The sequence below is a fragment of the Hirsutella rhossiliensis genome (genome assembly GCF_020360975.1).
Source record: "Hirsutella rhossiliensis strain HR02 chromosome Unknown scaffold00019, whole genome shotgun sequence".
Classification (NCBI taxonomy): Eukaryota; Fungi; Ascomycota; class Sordariomycetes; order Hypocreales; family Ophiocordycipitaceae; genus Hirsutella; species Hirsutella rhossiliensis.
Genome location: NW_025408685.1, coordinates 253871 through 271221, shown reverse-complemented (window position 1 = coordinate 271221; position 17351 = coordinate 253871). Strand labels below are relative to the sequence as shown.

At 55.2% G+C, this 17351-nt stretch overlaps 4 protein-coding genes across 4 annotated transcripts; 3 read left to right on the top strand and 1 right to left on the bottom strand.

Moving 5' to 3' along the window:
- Positions 1-1007: 1007 nt before the first annotated feature.
- Positions 1008-3514, top strand: HRG_11169 (centromere DNA-binding protein complex CBF3 subunit; the record flags this gene model as incomplete). The annotated part of the gene is made up of 10 exons (XM_044869639.1): positions 1008-1130; positions 1191-1310; positions 1383-1422; positions 1500-1770; positions 1920-2203; positions 2278-2417; positions 2479-2491; positions 2698-2956; positions 3044-3171; positions 3228-3514. 10 exons carry the CDS (start codon positions 1008-1010, stop codon positions 3512-3514), a joined length of 1665 nt encoding a protein of 554 aa, XP_044715192.1.
- Positions 3515-5642: 2128 nt separating this feature from the next.
- On the top strand, positions 5643-6174 carry HRG_11168 (uncharacterized protein; the record flags this gene model as incomplete). The annotated part of the gene is made up of 2 exons (XM_044869638.1): positions 5643-6058; positions 6141-6174. 2 exons carry the CDS (start codon positions 5643-5645, stop codon positions 6172-6174), a joined length of 450 nt encoding a protein of 149 aa, XP_044715191.1.
- A 5760-nt stretch (positions 6175-11934) lies between these two features.
- HRG_11167 (uncharacterized protein) lies at positions 11935-12651 on the top strand (the record flags this gene model as incomplete). Its single annotated transcript, XM_044869637.1, has 1 exon — positions 11935-12651. One exon carries the CDS (start codon positions 11935-11937, stop codon positions 12649-12651), a length of 717 nt encoding a protein of 238 aa, XP_044715190.1.
- A 1397-nt stretch (positions 12652-14048) lies between these two features.
- Positions 14049-17189, bottom strand: HRG_11166 (endonuclease-reverse transcriptase domain-containing protein; the record flags this gene model as incomplete). Its single annotated transcript, XM_044869636.1, has 8 exons — positions 14049-14440; positions 14512-14702; positions 14763-15237; positions 15449-15487; positions 15668-15684; positions 15735-16100; positions 16166-16562; positions 16625-17189. The coding sequence occupies 8 exons, from the start codon at positions 17187-17189 to the stop codon at positions 14049-14051; spliced, it is 2442 nt and encodes an 813-aa protein (XP_044715189.1).
- Positions 17190-17351: the final 162 nt, after the last annotated feature.

The following is a 17351-nucleotide window of genomic DNA, read 5'->3' as shown; positions in this document are numbered from 1 at the left end:
GTGTACCACTCATAGAGCATAGTTATACCTAGACCACATTACCAATCGCCTCGTGGCCTCACTTTTTGCTGGTTCTCGCGAAGGAGAGAGCAAAAGTGGGCATAAAAGTGGATAAAGGGACTTTTCGAAGGTCGAGTATCATACGATCAGATGGTATGTGAAATGCATCCTTTTATATCCCTCCGTGCCTTCCCTGTGTTCATATCCCGTGTTCAGGTATAATGTACATTCTATCAGGAAGAGGGCACTTCTTGCCTCTCACTGAAGGCCGCGTAAGCCATCTACGTCAGCACATTCAGCTCGATCTCCCCGATCAATAGCTTTCCAAGCTATTAGGTCGATAGTTCAATCTCTTGAGGTCCCCGAGCCAGTAAAGATATACCGGGCTCCTTGGAGGATCCCGATCGAATAGGAGATCCTCCGGACCCCTCAGTGGACCACAAACCTCCCTCCTTACCTGGTTTCGAGCTGTATTACCTAGAGAGACCTAGAGGCCTCACTACGTTCGGACCTTCTTCTCGACACTGGTTGGTACCGTAGCGCGCGTCCTGTTGTCACCAGGGGCAACCCTAACCGCACGGCCTCTCGGCGATTGTCGCACGGCCTTGTGACCGGATTAGGCAGTTGCGACACGAGAGACTTCGGGCCTAGGCAATTTTATTAGCAAATAGATGTACCTATTGTACCGACGTTTGCCGCACCATTAAACGCGTAAGACTCGTGGGTGTCACAGGTCCCGGGGCCGGCTGACCGGTCATCCGGTAATCGGATTACCGCCCCGCCCCATGCAAAACCATGTCGTTTTCGAAGGTTCGGCCCTGCGGGGCTGGCGTTTTCTTAGTCGGATTACCGCCATCGGACGGCAAAATCGAAGGTCCACGCCCGCGGGGCGCGGCGCGAGACCTTCGATTTCGGTCTCGCTCACGCGCGTTGCGCTCCATCTCCCTCCTCCCACCTCCTCCCCCCCCTCCTCCATTGCCACCGTCGCGACGGCGACCGCCTGCACCATGTCAAACGCGATAGAGGATTCCCGGGTCAGGGCGGCCATTGAGCACTACCTGTTAGATCTGGAGAACACCCAGCCGAAGAATACGAAGCGAAATTATCGTCCCAAGCAGGAAGAATGGAAGGCAAGCCCGCATGCGCGCCCTGCAATCTTCATGTAGATCCATGCATTGACCGCCTCACAGGAGTGGTGTCAAGCCAACTGGCCTGCGATCCCGGACGTTTGGCCGGCCTCGGTACCACAGGGCCAACAGCTACCGGGAGACCTGGTCGATGAAGGAAAGCTCTTGCTCTTCATGAAGGAGGTAGTGGCATCACGTCCTCCAAAAAAAGGAAAGAGGGTCGCCGATGAAAGAAGACGACACCTCGAGGCTCAGGAAGCCAAGAGGGCCGTGAAAAGACGCAGAGCACCATCAGGTAACAGATGTTGATCACGGGATGTGGTCGTCGGACTGAGCCAGCCCATCATTCTAACACCCAGCTTCCCCCAGCAGATACCATCGTTGTAGGCGGCGGAGGTAGCGAATACGAGTCAGACTCCGACTTGGAGTTGTATGAGTCCACGCTCAAACTACAGTATAATACTGTACGGGGCTACGTCTCGGCCATACAGAAGCTTTACGACGAGCAGAAGAGCCGGGAGTCAATCCTGCGGCCCGGCCACAGGAGTGGCACTGAAGGCGCTCAAACGCAGCATTCTTGCAACGACTTGGAGCCGGAAGAGGAAGGAATACATGGACAGGGAGTTGGGACTCTCAGAGATGTGTATGCGCCGGCGCAGATACCCGACCACACCAACGTGGCATGGTCCGAGAGGAAAGAGATCGCCTGCGCCCTGAGGACGCAGGTGGACTTTCTGCTCGGGAACCATATGCTGCTGCGGTCCGGCAACCGCCTGCCGATGGAGTTGGCAGACTGCTTTCCCTGGACTTACCCAACGAGGGCTTCAAGGCCCAGGGGTATACCACGAAGGCGCTGGTTGTCGTGATGAACTGTGGGAAGACCAACCAGCACGGCCGCATGGAGTATGGATCTGCTCTGCGGCATCGAGATCCGCGGTCTTGTCTCATCGGCGCCCTCGCATTCTGGCTTTTCTGGCGCTGGCAGGTAGAAAAGGCGGAAAGGTTTCCCGTCTTCCAAAGAAGCGAAGACTGGTATGAAACGAAGGTGCTCCGCCGATCGGCGAAAGAGCCTCAAGGTAAGCGTGATGGCATTCACCGGAATCCCATAACTCAGAGGGTGCATCGACCCTTTCACTCACCGAATATACAGCTCCGTTGTCGGGCCAGACTGCCCGAGAATGGACGTCCAGGTTCTACAAGAAGGCCGGCATCAAGGTCTCCAAGGTCAGTCATGCGCCTAGAGTGGCCGCGACGCAAAACGCCGACATGGCCGGAGTGGATGAAGGCCAGGCATGTCATCTGCCCTAGGCAAGCCGCCAACCCCTGGCCTGGGCTGACCTGAACTATACAGATCCGCCGAGCCGGTCGTTGGAATAACGGAGACCAAATGACCGGCTGCTATCTGACTTCCTGCCTTTCGAATTCATGAGGGCCGTGGCCGACTTTGACCCTGAATGGTCGGGGTCTTATTTCGTGCCCCGGGCCACCGTAAGGCCGCCTGTGGTGCTACTCGTGCAGGTCTGGCCTCAACTCGACAAATGGAAAGAGGCCCACAGTAGCCCTGTCTCAGATCTGGGGGTGGAGCAGAACATGGCCGCCGGCGCCTTCTTGGAACTCCTGGAGTGGCTTCGAGAGGTGCTCCTGCAGGACGCTGTCTTCCTTCGCGAGTCCTACCCCGACCATCCTATCTTTCAGGATCCGGTCTTCTCTTGCCCCGAGTTTGAAGCGTTCGCCAGCAAAGTTCAAGACACATGCACACGGGACCACGAAGACAGCCATACCACGGTCATTCAAAAGCGATGCCGGTGGTTGCGGAGAAGCTGCGCACAGTACTGACTCAACAGGTCGCAGCCGAGCAGTTAGCTGAGCGAAGACATCTAGACCTTTTGGGGGCTTCTTACGAACTATGCACAAAGTTGGATGAGTTTGCGCAGGCGACCTACACCGTCACCTTCAGCCCCGGCCAAGGTGCTGCAGGTCAACATGCGGAGATCGCGGGAGCTCATCAACAGAGGCGCCGCGCTCCACGAGAGACGGTCCTCAGGTCCGAGATAGGCCCTTCGCAAGCGGGCGGTCCGACATACGCTCCGCTCTCTCTAGAGCAGCAGCAGGGAATGGTGCAAGCGGGCCAGGGGCAAGCCCAGGGAAGAGCGCATGGCGAGCCGCCTGGGCCGCGCGAACCTCCGAGCTTCAAGCTCCCCCGTTCTGTCAAATCTGTACAGGAGCTGCTGCGTCTCTGGCGGCAGGGCTGGGGCGAAATGCCTTCTGTGGATTCTCTTGAGCGAGACTGGGGTGCTCGATGGCGGCCATCTGCAGAGAAGAATTACTTTTCCACGCGCAAGATCATCGTCGATGAGGTTCGGAGGCGGGCCCAGTCGGACGGCTGAACTGAAGATATCGTGGCGAGGCAAATGGACGAAGAACGTGGACCCAGCTCTTTGGATAAGTTGTTCAAGGCCATCCGAAAGGACAGGCAAGGCGAAAAAGGGACACAAACGTGCGTCGGGGCAATTCAACGTCGGTGGTAGCGAAAAGTCGATGGCGCAGTGATTTTGAACACCCGTCTGATAGAATGACGAGGACCTTGGCGGCGAAAGTGCCCCCAGGCCGTCAGGGGCTGCGTCGCTACAGTCAGCGGTAGTGGCCTGTAGACAGGGTATGCATCCGCTAAGCGCCGCTGTAGCTCCAGCGCGTCAAGGCTAGAAAATGCTTCAAATCACCGCAACCTCGCAACCGACAGGATGTAGGACCTTAGACAGGGTGCATTCTGATCGCACAAACGCAGGCTATCCAGTCGAACTGGTTTTCTCGTCGTCGGTCCCGGCTTTCGCGCTTTATGGCGCTCCGAAGATGACATCAACCCGGCAGAGGTGATGTCAAGGGCAAGCGGGTAATCGGCGGTAATCTGCGGGGTAATCCGCTGACCGCCCACCAAAGCCGGACCTGTGACATCCACTTGATGTCATCGCTCTGCGTGCGAGCTGCCACGCTGCAGCCACATTGTGCTTCCACTTCCAATAGCATTTGTTCTGCAAGACATTGCACTGCAGCCAGGCCCCACATCCTTTTCATGATGCACGCTCGTGCTGAAGGGTGGGCAGTGAATGCCCTACAGGGCGGGACACTCCGGTTGGCCTTAGAGGCCGGTTGTTGGTTCTTGGTTTGTTGCAGCCTTGCAACTAGTACTGTAACGGAGTCATACACGAGGTGCATGGTTCCTTTTCGGCGAAGACTGCGTCTACATGGGAGCATGTCGTATTTTGAACTAGAACCGGGCGACAGTTGTGAGCTATTTGGCTTCCATATCGATAAGCGAAGACGAGTAATACTGCCCCAACTGCCGCTTCGCAATAAGAGGTGGAGCGAGGAAGGGAGGCGACTTTGCCGCAGTCGCACAGCGAGCCGCATTCACGTGTTACACATCGAATGTATGTAGGGTTACTCCAGTCGATGGGAACCAACTAATCTACAGACAATGTGTTTTGGATGCTGCCTGGACCTGCAGACTGACCTGTCACTCTCAAAATCCTACGCTAGCTCTTATCGATCGCACTAAGCCTCCATAGTCCAGATGACGTTCCTTCCGTCTGGTCCACGCTCTGTGGTACGCTGGTGCATCCCAGTAGGTTAAAGTGGAGCCCAACAACGAACTGCGATGATGCATTAGCAGCACAGCAGACCAACAACGCAACGATAGTGCTCACCAATCACGAGTCATGAATAACCAAAGCGGCACGGGGTGCACTCTTTGTTGCCGCCGCCTTCCTCGTCCTTGACCATATTTTGCACTTATAGGGGGGGGGGAATCAGGTTTCTGCATGGGACGAAAGAAAGTGGAGCAGAATGTGGAGAGAGGAAGGTACGGCACGGTTAAAGCCTACGATTATATTTGCAGCCCTGAATTAAGTCACGTCAGGTGGCGCATGGCGCTAATTACCCCGGTCAACCCGCCGACCAAGGTTCCCGTTGGGGGGCTCCAGCGCAAGCAGAGCGAATTTTCCGCCTGTTCTCGCCATCTTTGCAGCCACGTAGCGCACCCGCAGCAACGTGCGCGCGGCTGCACTTCCGTGGGCAGGGGACGGCGGTCGAGGCGATTTTCATGGTATGGGTGTTTCGGATTTCAGTGGCCGTTTCGAAAATTTGGCCGGAAAGTCAAAGAATTGTTTTTTGCACGTATTCACCTTGCTCTGTGCTGAGCCAGTTAAGAAGCGGCAAATCATGGTACCCCCCTGGCGCACGAACTCCACTGATTGGCGCACTGGCGTTCCCGCTTATTGTCGTAAGGCAGAATTTCGGTAATATAGCATGTTTGTTGGAACGGCGCAGCAGGAAGGGCGGAGTAGGTCACCTGCCAGGTCACGTGGGGCATTCGGCTGAGATGAACCAATCAAGTATGGCAAAGAAGCTCTAGGCACCGCCTCGCAGATCATAAAACGAGCGATCACCCCACAACTATTTGTTACACCTTCCTGCGATCTTCCTACACGCTCTTCATGCCTGAGGCCGTCCACCGCGATGGCCGAGCCGGTAGGACTGGCTTCCGGGCTATTGGCCCTGGCTACGTTCGCCCTCCAATCCAGCATTACGCTTTACAGCACTGTCCAGAGTTTTCGAGACCGTCCCAAACGTGTGCGCGATCTCATTGACGAGCTTGAAGCTTTGAGCGGAGTCTTAGGCCCACTTACGGAGACGGTCAGTGCCGTCCATACTGTCGACCTCTCAGCGCTCGATCGACCGTTGCTGCGATGCGGCCATGCCTGTGCAGAGTTCAATCAGGAACTCATGAAATGCGTGTCGCAGTCCGGGGGGACTCGGACGACCTTTCGGGGGTGGGCTAAACTCAAGTACATGGGTGATGATATCGACGGATTTAGGCGGTTGTTATCCGGCTACAAGTCGACAATCACTATTGCCCTCACTGACGCCAATCTGTACGTTTCACGGTCTGCAAGCCACCACCCCCATAAAATAAACCATTCAGTAACAACTCTAATGTTTATGCTGTGAATGTAGCCGCGTATGCTCTGCCACCGCCGAGACCATTTGAAGCTACAAAGACCTTGTCGAGACAGCGCACAGTGACCTCCGGGCTCACCTCGAAAGTATCGACGAGAAAATAGGTGTTTTTCTCGCAGACGCCATATCGGAGACCGGCTCAGGCGCGCCAGAATTGCAAACCATGCAGGAAGAGCGATTGAGCACGCAGCGATGCCTTGAAATTTGTGACCAACTGTCGAAGCATATCGATGAATTTCAGCTGGCCACCAAACGCAGTGGAAGCTCGTCCGAAAATGAAGAGCCAGCTACGTTCCCCGAAATGCTCGTCAATGAGGGTCTGAATGGGTGCAGGAAGACCCTTGACAACACAGTCGTGAAACTGGAACAACACGAGAAGGATTTGTTCGATCGCTTGATGGGGAAAATAATGAAAGTGCCTGCTTCTGAGGGGGATACTTCCGAGATTGCGAGGCTGCGGGAAGAATGGGAAAACGCGCGCCAAAGCTTGAGCATTTGTTCTGAAGCAAACGAGCGCTTAAAGGAAAACATTAGCGTTATTGACAACTACGCTACAGGCGACGCCATGCAGTTCATGGTTTCGACTGACGGAAAGACGATTCACGGACAAAACAAGGGACTTGGATGGAGGAGCAGGCAAGTAGGGGGTCACGTTAGTGATGAAACTGTCCGGCAGATATCACGGGACATGATCACACTTAATATCCAAAGGCCCAAGGAGGAGGAATCTCAATCGCAAGACAATGCGTATCCTGGACCTGATGTCGGTGCCAAAACAGAGGCCAGGTCCCAATTTGGGGCAAGGTACGGGCGAGGCTTCATGCTATCGTCCAAGTCTTCTGATACACCCAAATCTCCTGGATCTTATTCGGGAAAGTAAACTGACTTTGGCGGACGAGGTTATGGGGGCAGGCCGTGGCCAGCCGCATCATTGTCGATTTGGACCACGCAAGGGACTATCTCTTCTTGACAGGCGGTTGTTGGTTAGGCAGCCATGCAGCGTTACTGTTCATGGCGGCGTGCCTGTATACGTGCGTCCAGTTGTTCAATCTGCTGATACGTCATGCTCCCTGTGCCCAGAGTGTTGCCGCTCATTTGGGGTTCCTTTGTAGTATTGAGCTACCATCCTAAGCTGGCCATCTGTCACGGGCTGTGACCGGCATGGTCGACTAGGAAGCGTTCAAGCCACCAATGAACAGTCGACCCGTAAACAGAGGCTACAGAATACGCACTCTCGTCGACTGTGGATGTGACTGTTACGCCGTGATCACGTGGCATCTTCCCAATGACAGATTCGTGGTCGATATATATTCTTCGTGTAGCCGAAGAGTACTCGGACCAACCCTCGGCGCCTGCTTAGCGAGGGCGACCGGGCCTACCATGCCCCACCCATCGCCTGTTACACCCCCTCACCGGTACCGCAAAAAGGTGCCTGGACCATACAAACTATATCAATTGAATTGAAGCCATTAGCCCATAATAAATTATAAAAGAAATACTACTCTGTAGTGCTTTCAATGTTTAATTGCCGTGTACTGTTGGGTTTCTGGTCTGTCTCCGCCAATGTGTAAGAAGGCGACGAATCAGGTGGCTCTACCCTCACTTCCCCTTCTCCTCTTCAACCTGACTAAATGCACCTTCAATCATATAGCACCTCTTCATCGCCCTGTGGAAGCATATAGACATTCCCTAATATATATCAGAGGTTTATGAACATATTATTAGGATTGGGGATCATTCTTTCCTTCCTTGGCCTCACGCGATGCAGCGTAGCCGCCGAGGCCTGAAATCTCTGATCCTTCAACACCAACTCTGCTCCTTGCGCTCAAACACTCTAGATATCTTTCTCAAAGTCTTCTCGAGGCTACTAGCTTCGAGATTTTTAGCCTGTGGAGTTGTCGGCTCGTGCTCCTCGTAGGTCTAGCTTGGCGTATAGCATCCAAAACCATATTTCTCTGTCTGGTTAGACTCAGTGAAAATGACGCATGACCTTGAAGCCACGGTAGTTGAGGTCTAATGTTAAGATCTCCAGTAGCGTTTCCCAGGTGTCTCGGGCGGTCATCGAGGGGGAGGAACCTGGCGCCTTGGAACGCTGTGGCTTCGTCGATCACGTGTAGCACAGGCTTTCCGCCTATTTGGACTACATCCGCGGTTATCTCGAAATTGAACTCGCGGTCGTCTCTAAGGGTAAACCTGAAGCGTTGGGGGGGGAGGTGCCGTTGATTTGACAGTGGTGGCACATCCTCGTGATCTCACGGATTGACTGCTCATCAATATCATCATGCCCGGCACACCTAAGCAGTCGGTGGAGTCTAGCTGTGGCCGGGTGACCGAATCGTCGGTGAAGTCGTCGCAATTCGCGTTCGGTCAGGAATACTCTCGCAGTCTCTTCTTTACCTAGATGGAACCATGCGTGGCCCCATTTACGTACTGCGGGAACGCGAATGTCATCGCGGACGACTTCGTTGGTCTGATTGTTGAAAAACAAGCCTAGCCGGTCCATATCGGCTAGGAGAGGAGGAACGGGTCTTAGTGGGAAGAACGTGGAAATCAACGGGCCCGAATGCCGTGCGAATCGCGGTCGCACCGACAGACACAATCCGGGGTCCATCTCCAAAGGAGATGCCTGTCTGGCCTGCGCGGGTGGTATCGAGGGTAGCGCAGTGGTCTTCGCGCTGCCAGGCATGGAATTGGTCTAGGCCAGCGGTTGACACGTCGGAAGCACCTGTGTCGAGCATGATGCCCTGATAACGCGTTGTGTAACGGTCATCGACAAGGAATTGTTGTGCCGGGGCCTTTTGAGGAGCGCTATAGGCATCTTCCTTAGTCAGACGGTGTAGAACAGCGTAATCTGCGAGGAATGATTGCGTGAAGAACAGCGAGCCAATCGCTGGGTCTTCATCGTCAATTTCATCAGCAGTATCATAGTCAGGGACAGGGGTCTCGTCAAGTTCATGACCTTCGAATTCGGCGAGGAACATGGCGAAGTCCGGGGTCGTGTCGGAGGCATTGTGGGCATTAGGAAATACATCCGTGATTGTTTCCGTTCTTCTATGGTATGCTTGGTAGACCAACAGCCAGCTTTGCCGCAGATGAAGCACACCTTCTTTCTCTGCGGCTGTCGTTTGGGGTTCGCGCTGTTATTGTTGCGGAAGGGGGGTCTATTCTGTTGATACTTGCGGTCGGTATACCATTGGGTGCTACCGTTGTCCGTGATCGCAAGTTCAATAGAGGCGCGGAGGTCGGCAAAGAGTTGTTCGCAATGGGCGGGGCTTTGTACAAGGCTTGCTTGAGCTCAGGCGTTCCACGGCAAGCGCGGATGACTGCGTTGCGGAGGTTGCTTTCGCCAGCTATTTCCGGCCCAATCGCTCGTTGACACAATTGGAGCTTGTCAAGCATTATATCAAGCACAGCGTGGAGGTCCTTGTCACTGTGCTTGCTACGGACACTGTTGAAGGTGATAGTTGACCAGTCCGTATGGTAATGCTCCAGATTCACGTTGGTATCGAAATGTTGCTTAAGTTGTCGGTAAGCGGCGGCGAACGTGAGGTCTGGGTCAAGATAAAGGTCATAGTAGGTCTTTGCTCGACCTGTAAGGGCGCGGGGAGAAAGGCGTGTAGCTGACTCGGGGACTTCAACCGAACGGCAGGTGGTTAGGAAGTTCCTGATCTTATCGTCAAGGAGATCGTAAGGTTGACCTGAGTAGGTATCTTCCTTATTCCAAATCTTGACGAAGAGGGCGAGAGTCTGGGCATTGGTCGGGGTGTTCGGCACGTCTCGTGGTGGCAATGTGCGGTATGGGGTGTATTGTGGCGGATCTGACTTGGCTCTTGGGGGAATCGCCACTGAATTGGGGTAGGTAATAGGGGGAGCTGGTGTTACCTGGGGAGCTATCCTTGTGCGGTGAGGGAAGGTGTAGCTCGTCGGAGCGTTTGTAAAAGCGGTTGGGGTGACGGATTGAGTGGCCTGCTGGACAGGTTGTACAGGCGGTTGAATAGGTGGTGAGAGGGGCAAAGGGATCGCTGCGGGCACGGGTTGTGCTCCTTCGTCGATGGAGGTGACCGGGGTATCCTGGGTTTCCCAATATTCTTCGGTGGCGAGGGAAGCGAGAAGAAAGTCATGTCGGCCTCTTCTCAAGGGCCAGTGATCACTTCCTTCGTACGAAGATAGTTGACGAATGCAGCTCGAATCGTTGGCTCAATCCTTCCGAAGAGTGCACTATTCCATCCTTCGAAGTGCTCTTGGAACATAATAAGAGTGTCGATTCTTCCTACATTGGCTCTCTCATAGTCGGTCCACGCACGGGCGAGTTGTGTGATCAGGTGGCGTGGCGTTGGCTCTTCCTCTGGGTTCACAGGGGTATGCCAGAGGGATAGGTCAATGTCTGACATGTCGATCGGTATGCCAGTATATTTGCCCAGCCATCCTTGCACTCTCTCCTGGCTTGGGGGATCGCGAGCAATATAGATAGTAGGGACGGGGGTATTACTACTGCCTCCCGGGGCACTGCTGCTAGGTCCTGCAGACATAGTGTCGGAGGTGAATTGTAGTGATCAATTGTACTAATTAAAGCACAATCGCGAGGGAGTCGGGATGCGTTGCTGACGCAGCTAAGCTATGTCTTTTCCTTTCCTTCGAACGGTCGGTGAGTTGCTCGGCGGAACGGCAGTTAGGAATAGCAATAGGTTAGCCGTAGGTTCTGCTTCTTTCTTCCGAACGGCACAGTGAGTTGAAGGCGGATCGGAATAAGGAGTGTCTCCTGCTCTTAGCACAAACTTGTCGTCTTCGAACGGTCGGTGAGTTGCTCGGCGGAACGAATCACGGAGTTTGTCTCTTCTACCCGTAGAGGAAAAGTATCACTTTCTCCGAACGGCACGGTGAATTGCAGGCGGATCAGATCGGTGACTCTTCATCTACCTTGCTGCTCTGTGGCTCCTTCGGGACCTGGAACCACTGATCAGTGATGGTAGGCACCTATGTGCCTACAGATACGCATGCGCACAAGCTGTAGGCTGAGTCACAGTCACGACAGGTAGGGTAACCGGTGATGACTTCAATTGTAACTAACTAGGGAAGAGGAAGCTATTCACAAGAAACGGAATGTGCACCCGGTAATGGGGGCATGCAGCCGGGGCTGCGTGCCCTGATCGCGGGGTAGGGTGTCACGTGGGAGTCGTGCATGAACCGTGATGGTATCCCGATTGCACGGGTTACTCAGCAGGTTAGTATTCCAACAAAAAATATATATATGAATTCTGTACACAATTTTTCATATTGCTGCGACGTCTAATAATATTTTCAATTGTTGTTCTGGTTGCAGGATTAATTTTCGCTATGGCTTGCCGGTCGGGCAGTCTGTTGCATGACGTGGTGCGTTGCATGACGCAGTGAGGTACGTTATGGGGTACACTATACCTAATCGGTAAGTCACATGCACTCCTCGAGCAAATGGCCTGAGTGCCGTGTCATCAATCTTGGGCGTGTGCGGAGAAATTTCATACGAAATAAAGGACTATCTTCAAACCCATTTTCGCTCACAACCACACGGGGTTCCGTCAATTGAATACAGCCACTCGATTCCTCTGCTGCTGTTCCATAATTGATTGAAGTGTGGGGGATGTCGGCCCAAATTCAGCGTCGTCAGAGTGCGCGATTAAACCCGCCCACTGTCTCCCTGGCCCCAATGCCTGAGCAGATCGCGTCTTCAAACATGTCCAAAGCGCCTCGCGAAAAAGCGAGAGGGCCTCAAAGACGCAGTAAGGCGCAGAGAGTAGACGATGTATGTCGATTCATGAGGAAAAAAGACATTACATTACGAGAGTTTATCCACGTTTACGCGACGACTCAAGGGTCCGGTGGTTATGGGGAGCGCCCTGCTACTCGTGCCAAACGGCTCACAGAGGCTGTCTACGGCCAGCCAGAGGTCTTAGACGCGCTGCGACAACATGCCGCACCTCGTGCGACAGGTATTGCCACCATCAAGGCGCTGAGGAAGGAAATGAAAGCACTGGAAGAAGCCGGAGAGATGTTCAGTGCTTGTCAAGTCGACGGTGACCAAGAGAAGAGTCTACCTGCTGACACGGGGAAAAAGAACCGGTCAAAGGGTCAGAAGGTCGAGGACTATGAGCGCATACTTGGCGACATGCAATTTGAGAAGATGTATGAGCAAGTCGGCACTCATGCTCCTCTTCTCTGTGGATTGCTCAATGGTCTCATGGCGCCCAAGACGGAGAGGAAAGATCGACCACCAAGAGATCCTGCAAAGTTCAACCATAGGATTGCGATAATCACGTCGATTCTTTGCTATTCTAGGGCGTCCGAAGGGAGCAACAAGTTCCCCCGGGTGTTTGGTGCCTTCCTACACTCAAATGGCGTGAAACGGCGTGTCCTCGATCTTCTTCACCAGTTGGGGCTTTGCGAAGGCTATAAGGGGGTCCACAGGCATCTCGAAACCGTGGCAGAACAAGCAAAGGCATCCTCGCCGGCTCTCAGTGTTGACGTAGACTGATCGCAAGCAGGGAACGGTCCGTCGATACGGTCAGCAACTAGATGCCTGCGTTGTTTATGACAATTTCGATTATCGAGAAGGTATTGTCGGGAAGAAAGACAGACATCAGATATGTGTCAATTGCAGCGCACCTGTTGGAGCGCGTTCCACTTTTGCCTGCATGGCGCAATGGTCTTCGCAACATCGATTCGATGTCGAATCTGTCATGGTCCCATTCGATTCGCATCGAATCGAACGTGCCCTTTTTCATTCGACAGACGAATCGAACAGGGGCACATTTTGGTCGCCATCGAATCGAACGGCTCCCAGGCGTTCGACCCGATTCGATCGATTCGATCGAATGAGTGACGCGGTTCGCGGAAATCACCGCGGGGAACCTTTAAGCGCGTCTTCTCAGACGCGTCAGTCAGCCCCTGTCGGTGGCTGACGCGACCAAGCGTGATTTAGCGTCTATCGACCCAAACCAGGTCAAGGCGTTAAGACATGTTGGTATGTACAGCCAAACCCCCCATAAATACGTGACATAATTAGTATCTTGCAACTCCAGCAAACATGCTCTGCGGAAACCCATTGATGGCTGCTCTATAAGATCACGACGAAGCTCTACAGTGTACGGCCATCATAGGCTCTATGGCGACGTTGCATACGTGCGGTATGTTGGAATGAAATCTCGGTCATCAGGTGGGATTGATGCCATAGGCGCCAGAGATAAGATAAGATATGTATGTATGTATGTGTATTTTTCGTCCAGCGGCCGTGAGGCCGCTCAGGTCCCGGTGGGGCACAGGACGTGCTGAGCTAGGGCTGTCTACAGTTTCCCCTCGCAAACGTAAACAAACCACCATCCAGCATTTCATCGGCTCTGAGGCGCTCCGTGTTGAACCTGGTGCCCGTCAGCGGGTCGTACAGGCGCGGCAGTGAGATTGCCATTCAGTTTTGGTCTCCAAGGGACCGTTGTCGGAGACTGCAGAGCGCAGCCTCAGTTGACCCGGCCGGGCAAGGGTGTTGCAGCACCCTCTGCCTGGCCGAATCCGGAAGTTGAACAAAGGAAAGAGGTGAGGAAAGATGATACAGCCGCCTAGTGGCGAGGGCAAGCCCATTCAAAGAAGGAGGTCGCCTTCGCCAGCTTGACGAATCTGTCGAAGTCTCTGCCTATTGCGCGATTGACTGCTGCAGTCGGTGAGGTGTCAGCCTCATCCGATGCCGCGGCTCGATCTTTCGGCAATAAAAGACATGGTTTGGCTCTTTTCGTCGGCCACATGAGCACGTCAGTCGCGCATCGTCGTGGTTGAACCTCTCGTGGTAGTCGGCAAAGTCCCCGTGACGGGTTCGGGCTGCAAGCAAGTGATGGAGTAGCGGTCGGGGGAGTTTGAGCTCGGGGGCAGCCGGTCGTCGGCTTAGGTGCAGTGGCTTGTACTGTTCGGGTGCAGAGGCTTCCCACCAGGCTTTAACTGCACTTTAGGCTGCTGCCCAGCAGCCCTGCGCAGATATGCCAGTGTCGGGACAGCGCCTGCGGGCTCGGGAGAGGTTCCTGCTTTCGCTAAGGCATCGGCCTGCTCGTTGCCTGGGATGCTGGTGTGGCCGGGGATCCAGCGGACCTCCGTGGCACCGTGTGCTGTGGCCAGGGCCTGGAACTCGAGGAAGACATCCTGGGAGGAGTCTGCCGGCATGCCTCTGAGGCATGTTGCCGCCGCGATGTTGTCGAGACAAACGACTACCCTCTGCGATCGTGGGAGGCTTAGGGCAGCGCGCAGGCCCTCGAGCGCGCCTTTCGCTTCTGCATCAAAACCTCAGCGGGCCCAAGTCGGCCGCAGCCACTTAGGACGGTTTGCCCATCCAGATGGATGGCATAGCCATAACCGACCGCTGCATCCGAGGAGAGCGATCCGTCTGAGTAGACGACCAGAGTGTGTGGTGGCACTGACCGGAGCCAAATGCGGAAATCCGCTGCTGACTGGTCTTTCGGGGCGGTTTGCAGAGGCAGCGCCTGATCGTCGCCGAAGCGGCGAGGGAGGAGAATTGGCCGCCTGCTACAAGGCAGCAGCTGGTCACTGCGTCGAAGTCGGGTCCGGAAGCCTTCTCGCGGCACCTGGTACTTCAGTTTGATCGACCTGTGGATGACAGGGGGCTTGGGCCGGACTGTACGTTTCGCAAGCGGATGGGCTTCATCGAGAGACTTGAGGCGGGCCGCGAAGCGCATGCGACGCCCCTCGAGCAGTTGTATCACCGGTGGAATGCCGCTCTCTCGATGGAGGGCATTGATCGGCGTCGTCCTCCAAACAGGCAGGATGGCTCGGATGGATGTGTGAAGCGACTTGTTCATCTTTCGGATGAGTTGCTGTATCCCGGATGGTCCTTCTTTTGCTGGCTGGGTCCATCGCGGGCTGGTTAATCCGGGGTACCATGCCTCGGTGCCGTGGAGCAGCACCGGTTCGATACATGCTCTTACGGCTCTGCGAACGGCACCGGGAAGAGGACCATGTTTGGTGTTTGCCAGACTTTTCAAGTGATAGGCCACGACCTGTGCCTTGGCTGTCCACTTTTCCACGTGTGTCTTGAACGACAGGGTGCTGTCGAGCCAGATGCCTAGCCATCGCAGTGCTCGGTCAGGGCGCTTCTCTGAGTCGCCGTGAAATATAGGCGGGCAACTTTAGGTTTGCTTCGACAGAAATGCATGACCTCAGTCTTCATCGGGTCGAAGGCGATGCCGTTGGCGGCGCCCCAGGCCACAAGTTCGTTTACATAGCGCGACGCTCTCTCGGCTGTCTTCTCCAGGAGTTACCTATGCATAGGATACCCGTGTCGTCTGCGTAGCCGAAGCGCCCCTTCGGCTTCCCTAGGCGGTAAATTGGTTCCGTGTACAACAGAAAAGGATGGGCGAGACTGGTGATCCCTGGGAGGCCGCATTGGAGAGGCGAGCTGGGCGTGGTAGTGTCCTGGTATCTGACGCGCGCCGAGCGGTCATGCATGAAAGAACCAGCCCATCGAGCGAGATGTTCTGGCCACCCCTGCTCACGGAGGCGAAGGATCAGCCTGTTGCGGAGGACAGTGTCGAAGGCTCCTGGATGTCCATAGTCACCAACGTGGCAACTTGTCCGCGGGCAAACGCCTCTTCAATGTCATGCAGCAGAGCGGCAACAAGGTCAACGGCAGATCTCTTCGGGAGAGCGCCAGCTTGTTGTGAATGGAGGACTCCGTAGTGGACGGAGGCCCATGCCAGGCGCCGTGCGATGAGCCGCTCGAGACCTTTGCCTAGGCAGGACAGTAGGGAGATGGGTCGCCAGGCACGAGGGGTCGAGAGGTTCCTTCGGCCTGGTTTTGTTATCATGACTACTTCGGCCTCTCTGAACGGCTTCGGGTGATGGCCGATGGTGAGGCAGCCTTCGTACAGCCGCTGGACGTGGCTTCCGATAATATGCCATACCGCCTTGAGCATTTGTACCGTGATGCTGTCGGGGCCGGGAGACGTGTTTCCTGTCCGTAGGGTTGCGTCGCGCACTTCCTCAAGTGACACCTGTTGCGTGAAGGAACGGTTTTCGTTGTGTCGACTGGGATCCACGGATCTGGGATGTCGTCGTCCGCCGTGCGCCGCTCGAGCGTCGCCCGCCGTAGGGCATTGGCTTTGTCAAGCTGCGTCTCGTAAACTACATCGCCTACTTGTAGGGGCGGAGGCTGGAAAGCGCCCGGTGATCTCAGCCATCGGACCGCTTTGAATACGGAGGCGCTGTCAGTGAAGCTGTCGATCAGATTGCGCCAGTAATGTCTTTTGGCTCGCCGCACGACTTTCTGGAAGTCTCTCTTTGCAAGCTGGACTTCCCGATTGAAGCCGAGAGGGTAGACTCTCCTAATCGCGCGGTATTCCGCCGCGGCGAGGGCGCATTCTTCTGTCCACCAGGGCGCGCTGCGTGCCCCTTTGCGGACGGGGCGACCGGCGGCCTTGGCTGCCAGTTGGAGAAGTTCCACGAGCGCCAACGCCAGGAATCAAGCTCCTGGGGAGACGAGGCCGCGGCCGGGATAGCTGTTGCTCCGGAATCGACCATTTCGGCGAAACGAGCGAGCTCGTCGTCAGAGGTGAGGCGGACCTTTCCTAGCGGCACCGAGGCCGGAGCCAGGTCAGCGAGTGTCACGCTGAGCGTGAAGTGGTCAGAGCTGGTGGCCAGGTGTTCCTCCACGACAGCTTCGGATAGTGGTATGTTGGAGAAGGCGAGGTCTATTGTGTTGCCATGTGGGTTCGTTGGCACATCGGCAGGGTTGAGCAAGTTAAGGCCGTTCTCAGAGGCCCAAAAGGCGATGTCGTCACCTCGGCCATCGAGCCGGCCGGTTTGCCAGCTACTGTGTTTGGCGTTGAAGTCGCCTGCTACTAGGCACCTTCCTGGTGTGGTCCACTGGAGGAGCATCTCCAGTGCTTCATCGTAGTGCGGTTGTCGATAGAAGTTTACTACTGTTATGTTGTTGATGGTGAGCCAGAGAATGTCGCGGGTCGCCACAGGCCTCCTCTGATCTGTCATCAGGCAGGGACTCCGCCGGACATAGGTCATTACTCGAGGTCGGGTGCTGTTGTCGTCCCAGCTGTCGACTGGGGAGAAGGTATCGTAGGCTGGGTGGGTTTGGTAAGACATCGGCCGTCCTTGGCTTCCGTCCACGGCTCCTGGAGGAGCACTATATCGTATCGTTCAGAGTCGGCGAGGGCAAGGGCGCAG